At 46.1% G+C, this 13,579-nt stretch overlaps 1 protein-coding gene across 7 annotated transcripts in view; it reads left to right on the top strand.

Annotated features, from left to right (window-relative positions):
• LOC108940348 (transcription factor SOX-6-like) overlaps nucleotides 1-13,579 on the top strand; it is a 163,451-nt gene that overhangs the window by 134,909 nt on the left and 14,963 nt on the right. For all 7 annotated transcript variants that reach the window (XM_018762459.2, XM_018762503.2, XM_018762486.2 and 4 more), the window contains 3 exons: nucleotides 907-1,056; nucleotides 3,031-3,205; nucleotides 4,467-4,651. In XM_018762459.2, the coding sequence (XP_018617975.1) occupies nucleotides 907-1,056; nucleotides 3,031-3,205; nucleotides 4,467-4,651 (510 nt within the window). The remainder of the gene's footprint in view (nucleotides 1-906; nucleotides 1,057-3,030; nucleotides 3,206-4,466; nucleotides 4,652-13,579) is intronic.

The raw sequence follows: 13,579 nt of genomic DNA, 5'->3' as shown, positions 1-13,579 counted from the left end.
GCTGGGGGGTGACCCTGCTCCCTCCACGTTTGCGATGTCTCTCCCAAAAAGACCTGAAAGGGCCACATTTAGGCCCCTCGCTCCAAGGAGGTCGCGCTAACAGGCAGCCTATTTTGTCTGTTCCTCGCTCCTTGCCGAAGGAAGACAAAAACCCATTTAACCAATTTCTTGGTCCTCGATCAATAGCTGAATGAAGCCAGCCGGCCGGGCTAGTGCCTCGCCTCACAGAGAGAAGAGAAAACAGTAAAGTGCTATTGTGCTTGACCCCATTTACTTACGCTGCTCCATGGAAATATAGCACTTCACTTAGCTTATTATTGTGCTTGGCTATCAAAACTGTTATTGATGGCGGAGCATAAGGGTGTAGTCATTTAGATGTAGGCAAATGAGCATCAAACATGTCATGTTGTAGGGGAAAGGTCATTTCTTCTAATGTTACCGTAGTAGTTAAAATCTGTGTAAAACAATTGAATGAAGAACAGTTTGAGAAGGATTTTTGTTTTTAAAGCTCTTTTACTTCACATTGCTGTTTGGGAGTTAAAAAAACCGCATCGCTGTTCAAAGCCATTTGACTTAGCACATAATTGGCCCAACAGTATCAGACTCTCAACCATAGATATACAAACATTTCTTGTGTGGCTAAATGAATGATTTTTTGTCTCTTGCCGCTCATTGAAAAAATGATAATGTAAATTGCACATCAGGATAGGTTAATTAGTATAATGCTGTTGTTCTATAGCCATGTGATTTGAGGGCCTTTGTTAGTCTCCAGATAGGGGTTAGTTAGAGGTTGGTCTGGATTCCCTGAAGGAGTTGAAAAAGAGAGTGTTGGGCAGTTTTGAATGGTGGCTCTTGACACTAAAATCATGTTGTATGTCTACCCCCACCACCATTCTGGTCTTGCAGCAGTTGTATGCAGCCCAGCTGGCGAACATGCAGGTCTCCCCAGGAGCCAAGATGCCCTCCCTTCCTCAGCCACCCAACTCCTCTGGGCCCATCTCACCTACAGGCTTTAAGAATGAGAAGAGGTCCTCGAGTCCTGTCACTCAAGTAAAGGTAAGATATGCCTTGTCCGCCCGTGTATCTACCACCTGCGCTGGTTGGGTCAATCAGAAGAGAACTCGCAGTTTGGGAGCTGTGTCACCGCGCTCAACTCTTTTGAGGACATCTGTCTTGATGGATTTTGATTGAGTTCCTCTGCACTGTGGCCCTCCTGGCCATAACTCTGTGGGCACAGTTGCTATGGCTATGCTTTTACCACAGAGCAGTACTTTGAAAACACATTTCAGTACTGAGCAGTACAGTGCAAATCTATTATCAAACAATGGGGCACTGAAATGAAAACAAGGTGAAAATGTTTTGACAATTTCCCATTTTTTAATCAAACTAATCACAGTTCTTCACCCAGCTTCTGCTGCTGTAGAACACAGATCACCTCATTTCAGGTCCTAAAGGAGAGCATATGACTTATCTTAATTAACCGTGACACTAATCAAAAACATGCATCCATCTGCAAAAGTATGAATGAACATCACGATAGATGCGAGAGGCATCAGTCATGTCTTTAAACAGCAGAAGGCCGTCTTTATTTTTCATCTGACAAACGCTGCCTCCTTCTCCCTTGGCTGGCTGCCTCCTAGGCTCCAACCGCCGTACAGTGTTGCACTGTGTCCTCCATATGATTGCTAAATTGGATCCATCTTCGTTAGCCTTCTCTTGAGAAAGGGCACTATTATCCAGCATAAATAGTCTTGTGACTATTTTAATGCAACTGTCCTAATTCCTCCATGTAGCTTTTATTTGAACTTCTTTAGGATTCCTCAACAAAATGCGGTCATGAACTTTCGATGTAAGAAGGAAAAAAGCTATCAAATGCTTTAGTCCTACTTGGCCCTTCAGAAGACATCCTTTGGTTAATAAGGGGGCTGAGTGGTCTGTATGTCCACTTTGAGCTTTATTGAATGACAAACGGTAATTAAGAATACAATATCTAGACATGGAGGCTGTCTGTGATGGCAAAATGCTTTGCACAGGGGAACACTTAGGCATTAAAACAGATGCAGTTAGTCTCTGAATGTAGAGTAATCTCAGTTAAAAACCCTCTGTGGACAAAAGTACTTGTTGGAGCCTTTTCTGACTACTTCCCTCTCCACATTTAATTGTTATCCACTGGTGCGTGTGTGACATATACATCTCCATCAGGTCAACAGCAGCCCTGCCTAAGAAATGCCTTCCTTTTTTGAGTTTTGTGTATGGGACCCTGGGGAACCCCACGGCTCATATCCCATCAGCCTCAACAATGCATACTTCTCTGCACTGTTCCCAGTTCTGATGAACAACCGCAAACCAAACCAGCCGAGCAGAAGCACACCTCACACGCTCTTCTGCTGAATGGCCAAAGGAGCACTTCACGGGTCTGACAAGCTATTCCGCCTGGAATCACTCCGCAAATTGACAAGCACTTCAGCTGGCCAGCTAAATTCATTTGCTGCAACTCTGCTGAAATAAAGAATTTTCCCCATTTAGCCATGGGAATTTCTGCAGAATATCACTCAACACTTGCTTTAAATCAATTTGACACCAAAATACACGTTTAAAATTTCAAAGACCCAAGCTCTATAATAAGCTACGGAGGATACAGTTTGAGTTATATATGAGTGTAATGGAACAGCTGCACAATATTTTAGACTAAAAAAGGTACGAAAAAGGATTTTTATTTATCTTTCTGAAGGAGTAGCAATTAATGCGGTGTGATGTTGTGGCTTTGTGGGGAGACTTTTGAAGGAAAATATGGCAGCAAAGCAGTGTAGCTCAGGAACCGAAAATGGCAAAGGAAACAAGGCACTGGTTTTATTTAGTGTAAAAGCATCGTATCAGAGCCTCAAAGGAAGGCAAGGATTTCAAGATGAAGTATTCTTCATTCGTTGTCTTACTTGTGAGGTGAGAGAACTCCTGGGAGGAAGCCTGCTCCACAGCAGCTGTGCTCACATCTGTCTCCCCTTCTTTCTCCCTCTCCCTGCTCCCCCACAGGACGAGGGAACACAGCCCCTGAACCTCTCTGCCCGGCCAAAGACTGGTGAGCCGGTGAAGACGCCCACCTCCCCCACACACAGCCTGTTCCCGAGCAGCAAGGCCAGCCCTAACAGCCTGTCAGCCAAGGGCATCCCCAGCCCCATCTCTGGCCTGGGCCGGGGCTCCTCTCTTGGTAAGAGTAGTACAAACAGCCTCGCACTGTTGGCCTTGACGCTACCAAGTCATGTTTCCCACTAAGGGCTCTTCTCTCCCTGTTGGAGCTGTTTGTATTTTAGCATCACTGTCAAGCCCACGTTAGATCATAATGGTGCACTTACACTAAGAAAACCAACTCTGAAGAAAGCGGCTTATCTATATCCGCTCTTTCGCTACCTTCATCGGCAGGCTTACATAACGTTCTATACGCGGTCCAATTGCTTTTCTAAAAAGCCAGCAGGTAGCATAGTCGTTAAAGATATTGCCCTGCACTGAAACTATTTGTTTTTGAATCCCTGCTCCTGCTGTAATGCTCCTGATCGATGTATTTACCTTTAATTTATACAGTAGAAATTACTGTATATATGAGTAAATAATTGTAAGTAGCTTGCGCTACCAAACATTTCAGTTACTTCAGTAAGAGCACAAGATGAATAAATAATAATAGGTATAGTTCACAAGTATTTGCCTACAAGAGTCTTTTTCTGAATAGCTACTTAAGTTCATGGTTTTTTTTTTTTTTTTTCATCTGATAACCATTTTCCCTGCTAAAGTCTTCAAAAGAGCATGAGAAAATGTCAGCTAGTCTTTGGCCGATGAGCCAGTTATTTCAAGTCATCCTGCAGTCCTTACTCATGGTCAAAATCGGACTTTAAAACATGTATTTAGAGTTTGTTGACAGAAATCCAACCGTTAATCTTTGTCATAACCCTTGTGTTTAAATCTATGCAGGCTAATGTAAACCCACAGAGGCCGTAATGCGTAATTTGTTTTTAAGAGCTCCTGCATATCATTGTCTCTCCATATTAAGCCTTTTTATTCTGCCTCTGCTGTCTGTCACTGAATGCAATCCCAAACCACTCATTACACCAGAACAATTTAGCGGTTCCGCATGCATTTCCACGGCCTGTTCGGAACAGGCCTTTGAACGCAGCCGTCCTGTTTGTTTGTGTTCTATTTCTGTGTTTTTAACTGCCGCCCAGCCTCACCTCGCTTTCATCTGCTAATTAGACAGAGAAGGCGACAGCAAGATTGCTGCCTTGTTTCTGAGAAATCAGCCTCGCAAACACACGTGAGCAGTGTGAGGGGGACAGTGGGAGAGGCAATCGCTGCAAAATGTTTCCCTGACGCTGGCCTTGATGTCACTGCCTGTTGCAGCTCGGTCGATAGGGTAGGACCGTAACGCGTCCGTCTTTGTGCACGTGTGTGTTTGTGCACATGTGTGGCCCGGTCCACAGACATCCTGTCCAGCCTGAACTCCAGTGCGCTCTTCGGGGACCAGGACGCCGTGATGAAGGCTATCCAGGAAGCCCGCAAGATGCGGGAGCAGATCCAGCGGGAGCAGCTGCAGCACCACTCGCAGGGTGTGGACGGCAAGCTCCCCGGCCTCAGTATGGGCCTCAACAACTGCCGAGTGGACAAGGTGGGGTGCGGCCCTATAACAAAACCACGTGCAAGCAAAAACATACATATACATAGACACATACACACACACACACACATCACTTTTTCACTTGCATTTCTCAATGGCTCCTTCCATCCTGCATTGAAGACGTGCAATAATAATAATGCTAATAATACTACTACCACTACTACTACTGCTACTACTAATAATAATAAAAATAATAATAATGATACTGTAATAATACACCTTGTTATGTTCTCTGGACCGCTGTTGTATCGTGCAACCCAGAGGAAAGCAAAGAGTTCATTACAGCAGTTTCTCCCCCAACCCCACAACACTTCCTTCTTTGCCACCCAGAATTATTTATTTCTTTAGCGACTGTGTTTGGCAGGAAGGCGGCGGAGTTGGTGCTGGTATGTTCTGTACGCACGGGGGTTGTGGGCAGGGCAGTGCGGGCCCTCTGATGCCCTCTGTGGGTTCACTGTGAAGTCTCTGCCCAATTACAGCAGCCACGCGCCCCCTCCGGCCCCGGGTGTGGGACGGGCCCACTTTGTACCGGGAGCACACATGCTCTCAGGGACTCCCTTTAAAAATATCTTCAATCGATCAGTCAATCAAGGAGCGAGAGAGGGAGAAAAAAATCGCCATCTTCCAAGGGATTGGTGCCATATTGCCAGTTGGCTGTGGGGAGTAGACAGGAACTGGGAGTGTAGATTCATTAATATTTCAGTTCCTAATACTTTCAACCAGAAGCCTCAAGTAGGTCAATGTATATATAAAAAAGTCCTTGAACATCTATTTTGATTTCCACTTTTAATTTTAGAATTAGACATAAAAGTGACTTGAGAGGCACATATCGAAGCACAGGTCAGGTTGTTGAGATGAGTCTCGTGTGTGTCGGATTGGTGTGTGATTGACCACGGTGCTCTACCGTTTTGCTGCCGCCCGAAAAGTGTTACCTTTTGGTTTACTGCTTCAGTCTCCCAATGACACACTTGATGAGAAACTGAAAGTAATTGTTCGCTGTGACTGGCAGATGCCTGTTTATGCTGTTTGTTGCTGACAGCCTCCGCATGGCCGACTTTTACTTGGTTTAAAGTCTTTCTTTGTTTTTTCATCCTCAGGCATGTTTGGAGCACGCATGTTTTTAGCATGTAAGGACGCGTTCCACAGAGTTCATGCATTGTTCCCGAATGGAGAAACAGGTCTACAAAGTCACCGCTAGGCATCAAAAGTCTGAAAACAAAAGCCAGCTCCGAGGGTGATTGACATTCTCGACTTCAAAAAACAAATATGGTCCGATCACATTTTTCAGAGCTGCTGCACCATCGGTTATCCCGTATCGCTCAAAATAACGAGCAAAATTCCACACCATCATTGTGCGTGGATCACACTTTCTTTGGAATTTCCCTTCAGGTGAAAAAGACATGTGAATGTTAGCACGGCTGCACCTGTGGGTGTGTGTGGGGCTGTAGGGGTGTGGGATAGGGGCGGAGGGCCCTCGTTCTGTCTCAGAGGGTGATTAGCGGTTCCGGGTGCGTCTGTGGTCAGCCAGGCATGAGAGGCATCGCTGAGACACGATGTGAATGCGTGGCTTGAACAATACCTGAGAAAAGGAGTGTTTTCAACAGGCTGCACACACCCACACTCGCATTGTCATTACCAGCCAGAGCTTAACGCCTTTTCTTGTTGTCTTTTGTTTACCGTCGTTTTGTCCCTACTCTATTGTGCACGCTTCAGCGTTGGGTAACATTTAAACTACCGAAGTTGCACTGAAAAGAGATTTTTTTTCGTGTTTAGAGCAGTTGCCCTGGAATTCATCTCTCGCATTTTGCATTTTTGCTCACACCCAGGCCTGTGAGTTCAAGTTCAGAGAGAATGAAGAGGCCTAACTAGTCAGGAGTGTAGAGCAGGGCAAGAGAAGTGGCAGGCTCACCTCGGAATCAAAACCATTCAAGATCATGCTACTAACAGGGCTGTGAAGAGAAGCGGGGAATAATTAATTATCAGGGTTGCTCTTCGGCAGGAAATATGAGTGGTGTATTGGGGTTATGCTGTTGCTTGAGGTTGCTGAGAAAAGCACCAAAACTTCCACATTTCTGCTATGGCAACTCTTCTTTAACTTTCTCGCAGGTGTGAAAGGGGACATCTGAGGAGATGATTAGCAGCTTTGTGACACGTGTCCATGTACCGCATCCAGTTGAGCCCACGATGTCACGAAGCAGGAAAGCACCATTGGGTGATCAGTTTAGCGATAAAGGATCCTGTAGAACTTTCTTACGAAGGTGGATCATCCAAGGAGACAAATGCAACTTCAGGAGCCGATATGAAAATCCCCATAGGAGCATAAGATTTGGTGCTTGTGTGCTTGTCATCATCTTGGCTCCATTGCAGTGCAAACAGAAGTGCGGGTGCACAGCTCACAATTCCGTGGCCAGGCGTGCAGAATCAATAAGCTGTGTAAACCCTGAAGATACGTTCATGAGGGTGGCTCTAGTTATTAAAGCCAATAGCATTAAAGCAGTGACATTTGTATTCCTCTTTCATTACTGCTAATGGATCGCGCGGAGTTATAAAGGGAATTAGTCGACCTTTGAAGAGAGGCCGTTATGCTGAGGATCCCCAGGTCAGCTCTGATTCGTCAACATTGTCTCAAGCCGCGCTCAGGGTTCAGGTCAACGCTGCTGAAGCGTGGACGAAACAAACGGAATGCATCCATAGCGAAAATGACATTTGTTTCAGCCTGGAAGCTGCCAGAGCTGTGTAAGACTATCCTCAACGCAACCCAATGCTCCAAAGGGTTTTTCGGAACACTACAGAGAAGGCCTTTCCACTTTGCTCAGTTTCACAATATTAATATTTCAGGGATGTTCCTCACCTAACATAAATACCGTGGACCTTTTAATAGTTCCTTCCCAGTTGGCTGTTTGGAAGTTTATCAATGTGAAAGCTCGCATGAAGATTCTGGAAAGGTAACTTAAATGGGATTAAGGAGAGGTTAAAATCATCTACTGGGGCTGTTGGAGGGGATATTAAATATTGATTTATCCCAGTGTAACGACCGAGCCACAGAGTGGGCTTAAGTGCTGTTCAGAGATGGATCAATCCATCTATTAATACAAAGTGTGGCTACAGAGTCCCCATCGGAGGCCTGTACCCCACCCACGCTGTTATTCCCCATCCACTGGTCCTCGTTTCTTGCTCCTCTCTGCCCTCTGAGGTGGAAGAGAACCTGCGTTTAGTGCCGCTGTCCTCAAGGTGCACGTGTGAAATATTCATGCTTTACAATCGCTGGAACAGGCCGCCTTGTTGCTGTCGTTTGTCCTTCGCATTCTCCGACTACAAGAAAAGCTTTTAAAAAATTTGCCGTTCTTTTATTTTTTTAAATATTTATTTGTGAAGGTATTATTGTATGTACCAGGAAATGACATTAGTACATTATTCATTTGTTCTGCGGATGCCCTTTCATAGGCGAGACTGACAATGCAGCAGGCAGTTTCACCACATTTTGCATTCTGCAGCCTCTTAATACCAAGGTATTCTTAGTGGAACACATGAGTACCTTCTTCAAAGGTACCAAGGAGTGGTGGCAGAGGCAGAACTTAACCCATACTTAAAATGCTCATACTATAGCCCCGCACAAGACTATGAGCGTATTTTAAAATGTCGCATGCTTTGTCCCACCGAGATCCCAGGTTCAAGCTCACGCAGCATTTTCATCACCGCCACAAAAATAGACAACTTGTCATAAGTGAGGGCTGGCAACTTGACAAAGGAGTCGGGCGTATTTGGTCGAGACCACAGATTCTTTATGTGAATATCCCCATTACTGGAGACCCAGGAGTGTGGTTCTTTTTAATAGGGGCAGTGGTTTGCCCAGAGAGATATGTTCCACTGCTGACGCCTCCCAAATAGGAATCGAAAGGAGCGGGGCCTATGCACTGACCTATTGAACCGGCCCAGCCCTTCCACCTTGCTATATTATTGATGACCATAACGGTCTCTTTTCTTGCATCCTGGCTGGAGATATTCCAAGTGGAGCTTCCCTGACAATGTTCCTCGCTCGGTGATGGGGAAAGGGGGCCCAGGCTTCTCCCCCTGTGAGTGCAGGGGCCCATCCAAAGCAGGCCGCACAAAGAACCTGAGTATAATCTGCTCTGGTCTGCAGCCCTGGAAGCAATTTTCTGCTCCTTTTCTGCTGCTGTCTTGGAAATTGCCAAGCTAGGCTTTTTGGCCGCAGTGTAAATCCTGGCAAATGCTGGACCCGGCCATCCAAATTTGATTATACTCCGCTGTCAGACGCCGGCCGCGGCCAGCAAGTGGCATTGTTGAGTATTGCCTTACATTAATACCTCCTCTGATTGTTCGCATCTGCCAGAGACATAAAAATAGCCCCTTTCTCTTTCGCATGGGGGATGTGCGGGTAGGTGCGTATGCAGGTCTGCGTGCGTCGTGCACAGGGCCTAAATCGATGCCACTGCTTTCACTCCGTCTTGTCTGCCCCCCACTAAGACATCGAGGCCTGCTTCCGATGCCAGTGGCTGACTGAGCCCGAGCGCAATTTTCCATCAGCGCTGTGCAAAATTGGCTATCGCTAGAACCGGGCAGCCGGTTTAAAAAGTTCCTCCGGCCGCAATGCTCGAGTCCCTTGCAGTTTGAATTGCGCCGCTGGGATGGTGTTGATGCTGGGGAGTACATACTCAAAGAAAGAACAGGGCAAGGGAAGCCATCACAATGGCCTGCTTATGAGCAGCTGTTTTCATGATAGAAATTTCAGGATCGCTAAATAAAGGCTCTGTTCCCGAGAAGCCAGCCATGACTGATCCGAGGCGCAGATTGTTTCTTGTTATTGTGACAAGCATTGTAGCAAATGGAATGCATGATATGGCAGATACGGCGGTTGGTCTTAATTGCTCGTGCAGGACTTTGAGAACGGCTTAGGGTCACCGAGAGCTGAAGATCCATATAAAGCAAGTTTATAATTACCGCACGCCAAAAAATAAAACAGGCTCAGAGTGGCTTGGTCATGTGGTAACACGTGTAGAGGGATGCAGTGGAAAGAAATGAAAGAGGGTGTGCAAATTAGAAGCATAAAGCTATATTTAACAAGATTAATTATTCTCTCAAATGGAGAATATGAATGTAATTCAAGAGGGCACATGAAGAAAACCTGGTTTAAAGTACAATGGCTCCGTGTTTTGCGTTAAATAACAGAAATGATACAGGTCTGGCAACATGCCCAGACATGGTATACTTCATGTTTGTGCCTTTGCTACCTAACTGAACGTAGAAACCAGAGTTGTTAAAATGTATTAACCTTTATTTAGCTGACACCTTTGTCCAGGGTGGCTGAAAATGTCACATAAACAACTTTGCAATGATTGACCCATTTATACACCTGAGTTGTTTTACTGTAATGGTTCACGGTAAGCCGCTTGGCAAACGGCACTACATCGGCAAAGGGATTCAAAGCAGACCGCAAGGCAACGGCCCTAAACGTGATGATACGAGTCCTTGAGTTGCTCCTCAGACCAAGCCCCTGGTTGTCCCCTTATCGAAACAGGAGACCGTGAAATTTTTCTTTGTGTTGACTTGTGTTGAGCGGCGCTGGAACAGTTCGGAATCCTGGACTCCGTGCACCCGTCGTCTGCGCCGCTGACTTTGTGCAGGAAGCCTGCGCTTGAATAAAAGCTTGGAGACCGCATGAAAAGGACCCAGGGCTTACCGCACAACTGGATGTGCTTAAGAGCAGGCGCTCAATAACTGCAACTACCGGGGAGCAGCAGAATTATAAATAACAGTCCGTCGGGTTACGGCTGTGATTAAAAACAGATGAGGAGCTAAATGGGTGCAACACTTGCCGATGAGGTGCAGTCATTGTCTATATTTGGTCCATTGCAAACATCCAGAAGCCATGAGAGGGACCCCAGGCTGGGTCCACATTTGAATCTCGGGCAGCGAGCGGCCTTCCGACAGTATCTGACAGCTGGCCCACGATAAGCCGTGGGCTCTGTCTTCTGCCGTTGTCCAGCAGCACCTCCCCATGCTTCGAGTGCCACCAGCATGAGTTTCTGCACTGTATGAATATTGGTGCCTCTTGCTAACTGTTTAATTTTGTAGGAGTAATCCAGCTGTGCTTCATATCACTGTCCCTCACCTATCTTGATCTTGTTCTTACTATACTGTCCCTTTCCTGGGGGACGTGTCCTTTAACTTAGTGAAAGTTGGTCGAACGTTTTGCAGCCTAATGCTCGCTTTTTTTACCCCGATTCTGAGTTCTGTATCCTCCACAAACGATTGTAAACCTTATTGCCTCCAACACGCTATTTATAAAATAGTAGGGAATGCAGTAAAGACACAGCTCCATGCGTAAATACGAGATGGCCAGCAGCACAATGATGAGAGCCGAACCAACCCCCGCTGCCCAAAATATGTCCTGTGGGCAGAGCTGCAGTCCTCAGACACATGTTCTGTGGCTCGTGTGATTAAAGCTTTCGTTAAATCACCAAGATTGGCCCTTTTCTGGCTCAGGATGAAAAGTTAATAAGTTCCACTGACGCCGCTTATTGGCTGCTACAACATGACCTCACCGTGCAGCCATCTGCCATCGGACAGGACGCATTTGTAACCAAATTTGAGGTGAAAAGAGGGAGGGACGGCAGAGTGGACGGGATTATTGTGGGTGCACTCTTTCCACTGCAGCTTCGAGCGTGCTGCTGTAATTTTAGATGCGGGACGGAAGGCTGCATGCGGAACTCATTTGAGGGACGAGGCAGCTGCTAATCAGAGGCCGTGGATGGGAGGGGAGTTTAACGTTACATCTCACGTATTGTCCTTCAACTGTCTGCTCTGTCTCTCCGTCCCCGCCTCTTTCCGCTCATACAAGGTTTTTCCTTCATCCTTCCCTCCTTGCCTGCCTCCCAGTGTAATACACATTGTAAATATCATTTATGGCTCACTATTTACCAAAAAAACCAGCAGCTTGCCTTTCTCTGCGCAGACGGCTCGTGTCTCCTCTGGCCGCTTCCACTCCGGTACTCGTCAGCAGCGGAGCGATCAGTAAAAATTTAATGACACCATAAAATAATAAAAATGCCATTAATTTATCACAGCACTTGATGCAGGGGTTGTAAAGTAATGTTAGTTTGCAGAATACTTTCAAGCCTTGGAAAAAAAAAAAAAGAATCCTGATGTTACAGATATAAATTACTGCCTTAATTTTAAGTGTAATTCCAATGCTTGGGTATAAATTATACAGGTTATAACCAATAAGTACATAAAACAAAGTATATAAAATTTTAGTGGGAATTCATTGTGGGCTGCTTTGAAAAGGTGTGAGTTAGTTTAATGGTCATTAGCACTCGCTATAGATCTGCTGTTGTGGGGGGGGGGAAACTTTGATCAAGTACTGTGCTGCATTTCTTACTGCTGGCAATAAACAGAGTTGAAAATGTGCTCCAGCAAGTGTTCTTAATTTAAATATGGAAATTAACCTTGCCACAGATGCACAGCTGCACATTTCCATGAAGCTGCTTGACCATGACCGTGATGCAGCAGTAAAGTTCTGCTAATTCGCTCAAGTCCCTGCTGATCGCATCCCATCCGCGTTGACAAATACGACGGGAGTCGTCTGGTCGGTGGCGCATGACTGTGCTGTGTCTGATGATGGAGGTTTGGTGGCCCGGTGAAGAAGACGGAGAAGCGTTGCGATGTTTATTAACGGTGCACGTTGATGGATGGTGCTGGTTCCTTATCCTCTCATCCGGAAGTGAAGCTTAATTATCATGAGTTTATAAAAGGGGCTGATTGATAAGGGGAGAGCATATAGGAGGATCCAGAGTATTTATAACGGTGCCGGCCCATACAAGAAGCCTCCCAAGTCCAACAAGGGTGGCTAAGGAGGGATCGTGTTGTGGCTAATCACACATCGGTCTATTTGTCATTGGCTTGCTTGGCTCCATCATTAACATCGGTGGCCTGCTTCAATGGAGGCCACTCTAGCGTGGAGCGACGGACAAACGCGGCCTTTCCATCTTATCTGCGCACGAGGCGTCCGCTCCGCCGGGGCCGCCCCGTTTATCATAATTAGAAAACACTTAAATAAGCAAAGCACACTGGGAGCTGGCTCTCTTTAATGGCCAGCCATAAGCAGGTAGTGGCTAATTGTACATCCGAGTCACTCACACGGCTATGAGTAATTATTGTTCCTTGAAGCGTGATGGTAATTTGCAGTGCTTGGTGTCTTTTTTTCTTTCTTTTTGAGTAATAGTTATTGAATTAATAAAATCATTGGGAAGAATCGGTCCTTTGATATGTCGCAAAACACAGAGTTGAAAAATTGTGATGTAACATTATTTTCCTTATGGAGTGGCATAAGATAAAAATGTGTTCATCCGAATGGACTGTAATTTTTTTGACAAAGACACTGGCGTTGTATAAATGCTACATATATACTTTTGTCACGTGTAGATTACTTACACAGATCGGCACGTGTATTAAATTAAACAGGCAAACCTGTCTTTTTGACGGAGTGCTGAAGACGATTAGGTTTCTCTAAATATGGTATGTAAACAGACTCATGGACAGCCCCGGTAGGAACCTGGGTCAAAGCCGGCCGGCCGCCAAACAACCAAACAAATGGCGCCAGGAGAAGGGCCCGTGCGCACAAGTGTTTGTGCGCCTGGGAGCGTGTGTGTGTGTGTGTGTCTGGGTGTGTGTGGCTGGGGACCAGTTAGCACAGCACACAGAGCCCACCTGTGTGTCTGTTCAAACTGCGCGTGATGAGTGTTCTTCAGAAAGAAGGAGCACAAGAAGCGGGAGGTGGTGGGGGGGGGGGCACATGGGTGAGCGGAGGTGGGTGGGGGCTGGCGGCATGGAGCACCTTGGCAGAGATTGAATTCTCACTCTGGGAGTAAAACAAATGCTCTCCTCTCTGAATCACAGCTA

This window comes from Scleropages formosus, chromosome 2, assembly GCF_900964775.1.
Source record: "Scleropages formosus chromosome 2, fSclFor1.1, whole genome shotgun sequence".
NCBI lineage: Eukaryota > Metazoa > Chordata > Actinopteri > Osteoglossiformes > Osteoglossidae > Scleropages > Scleropages formosus.
Note: the sequence above shows the minus strand (reverse complement) of the source record. Positions and strands in the feature narration are given on the sequence as shown.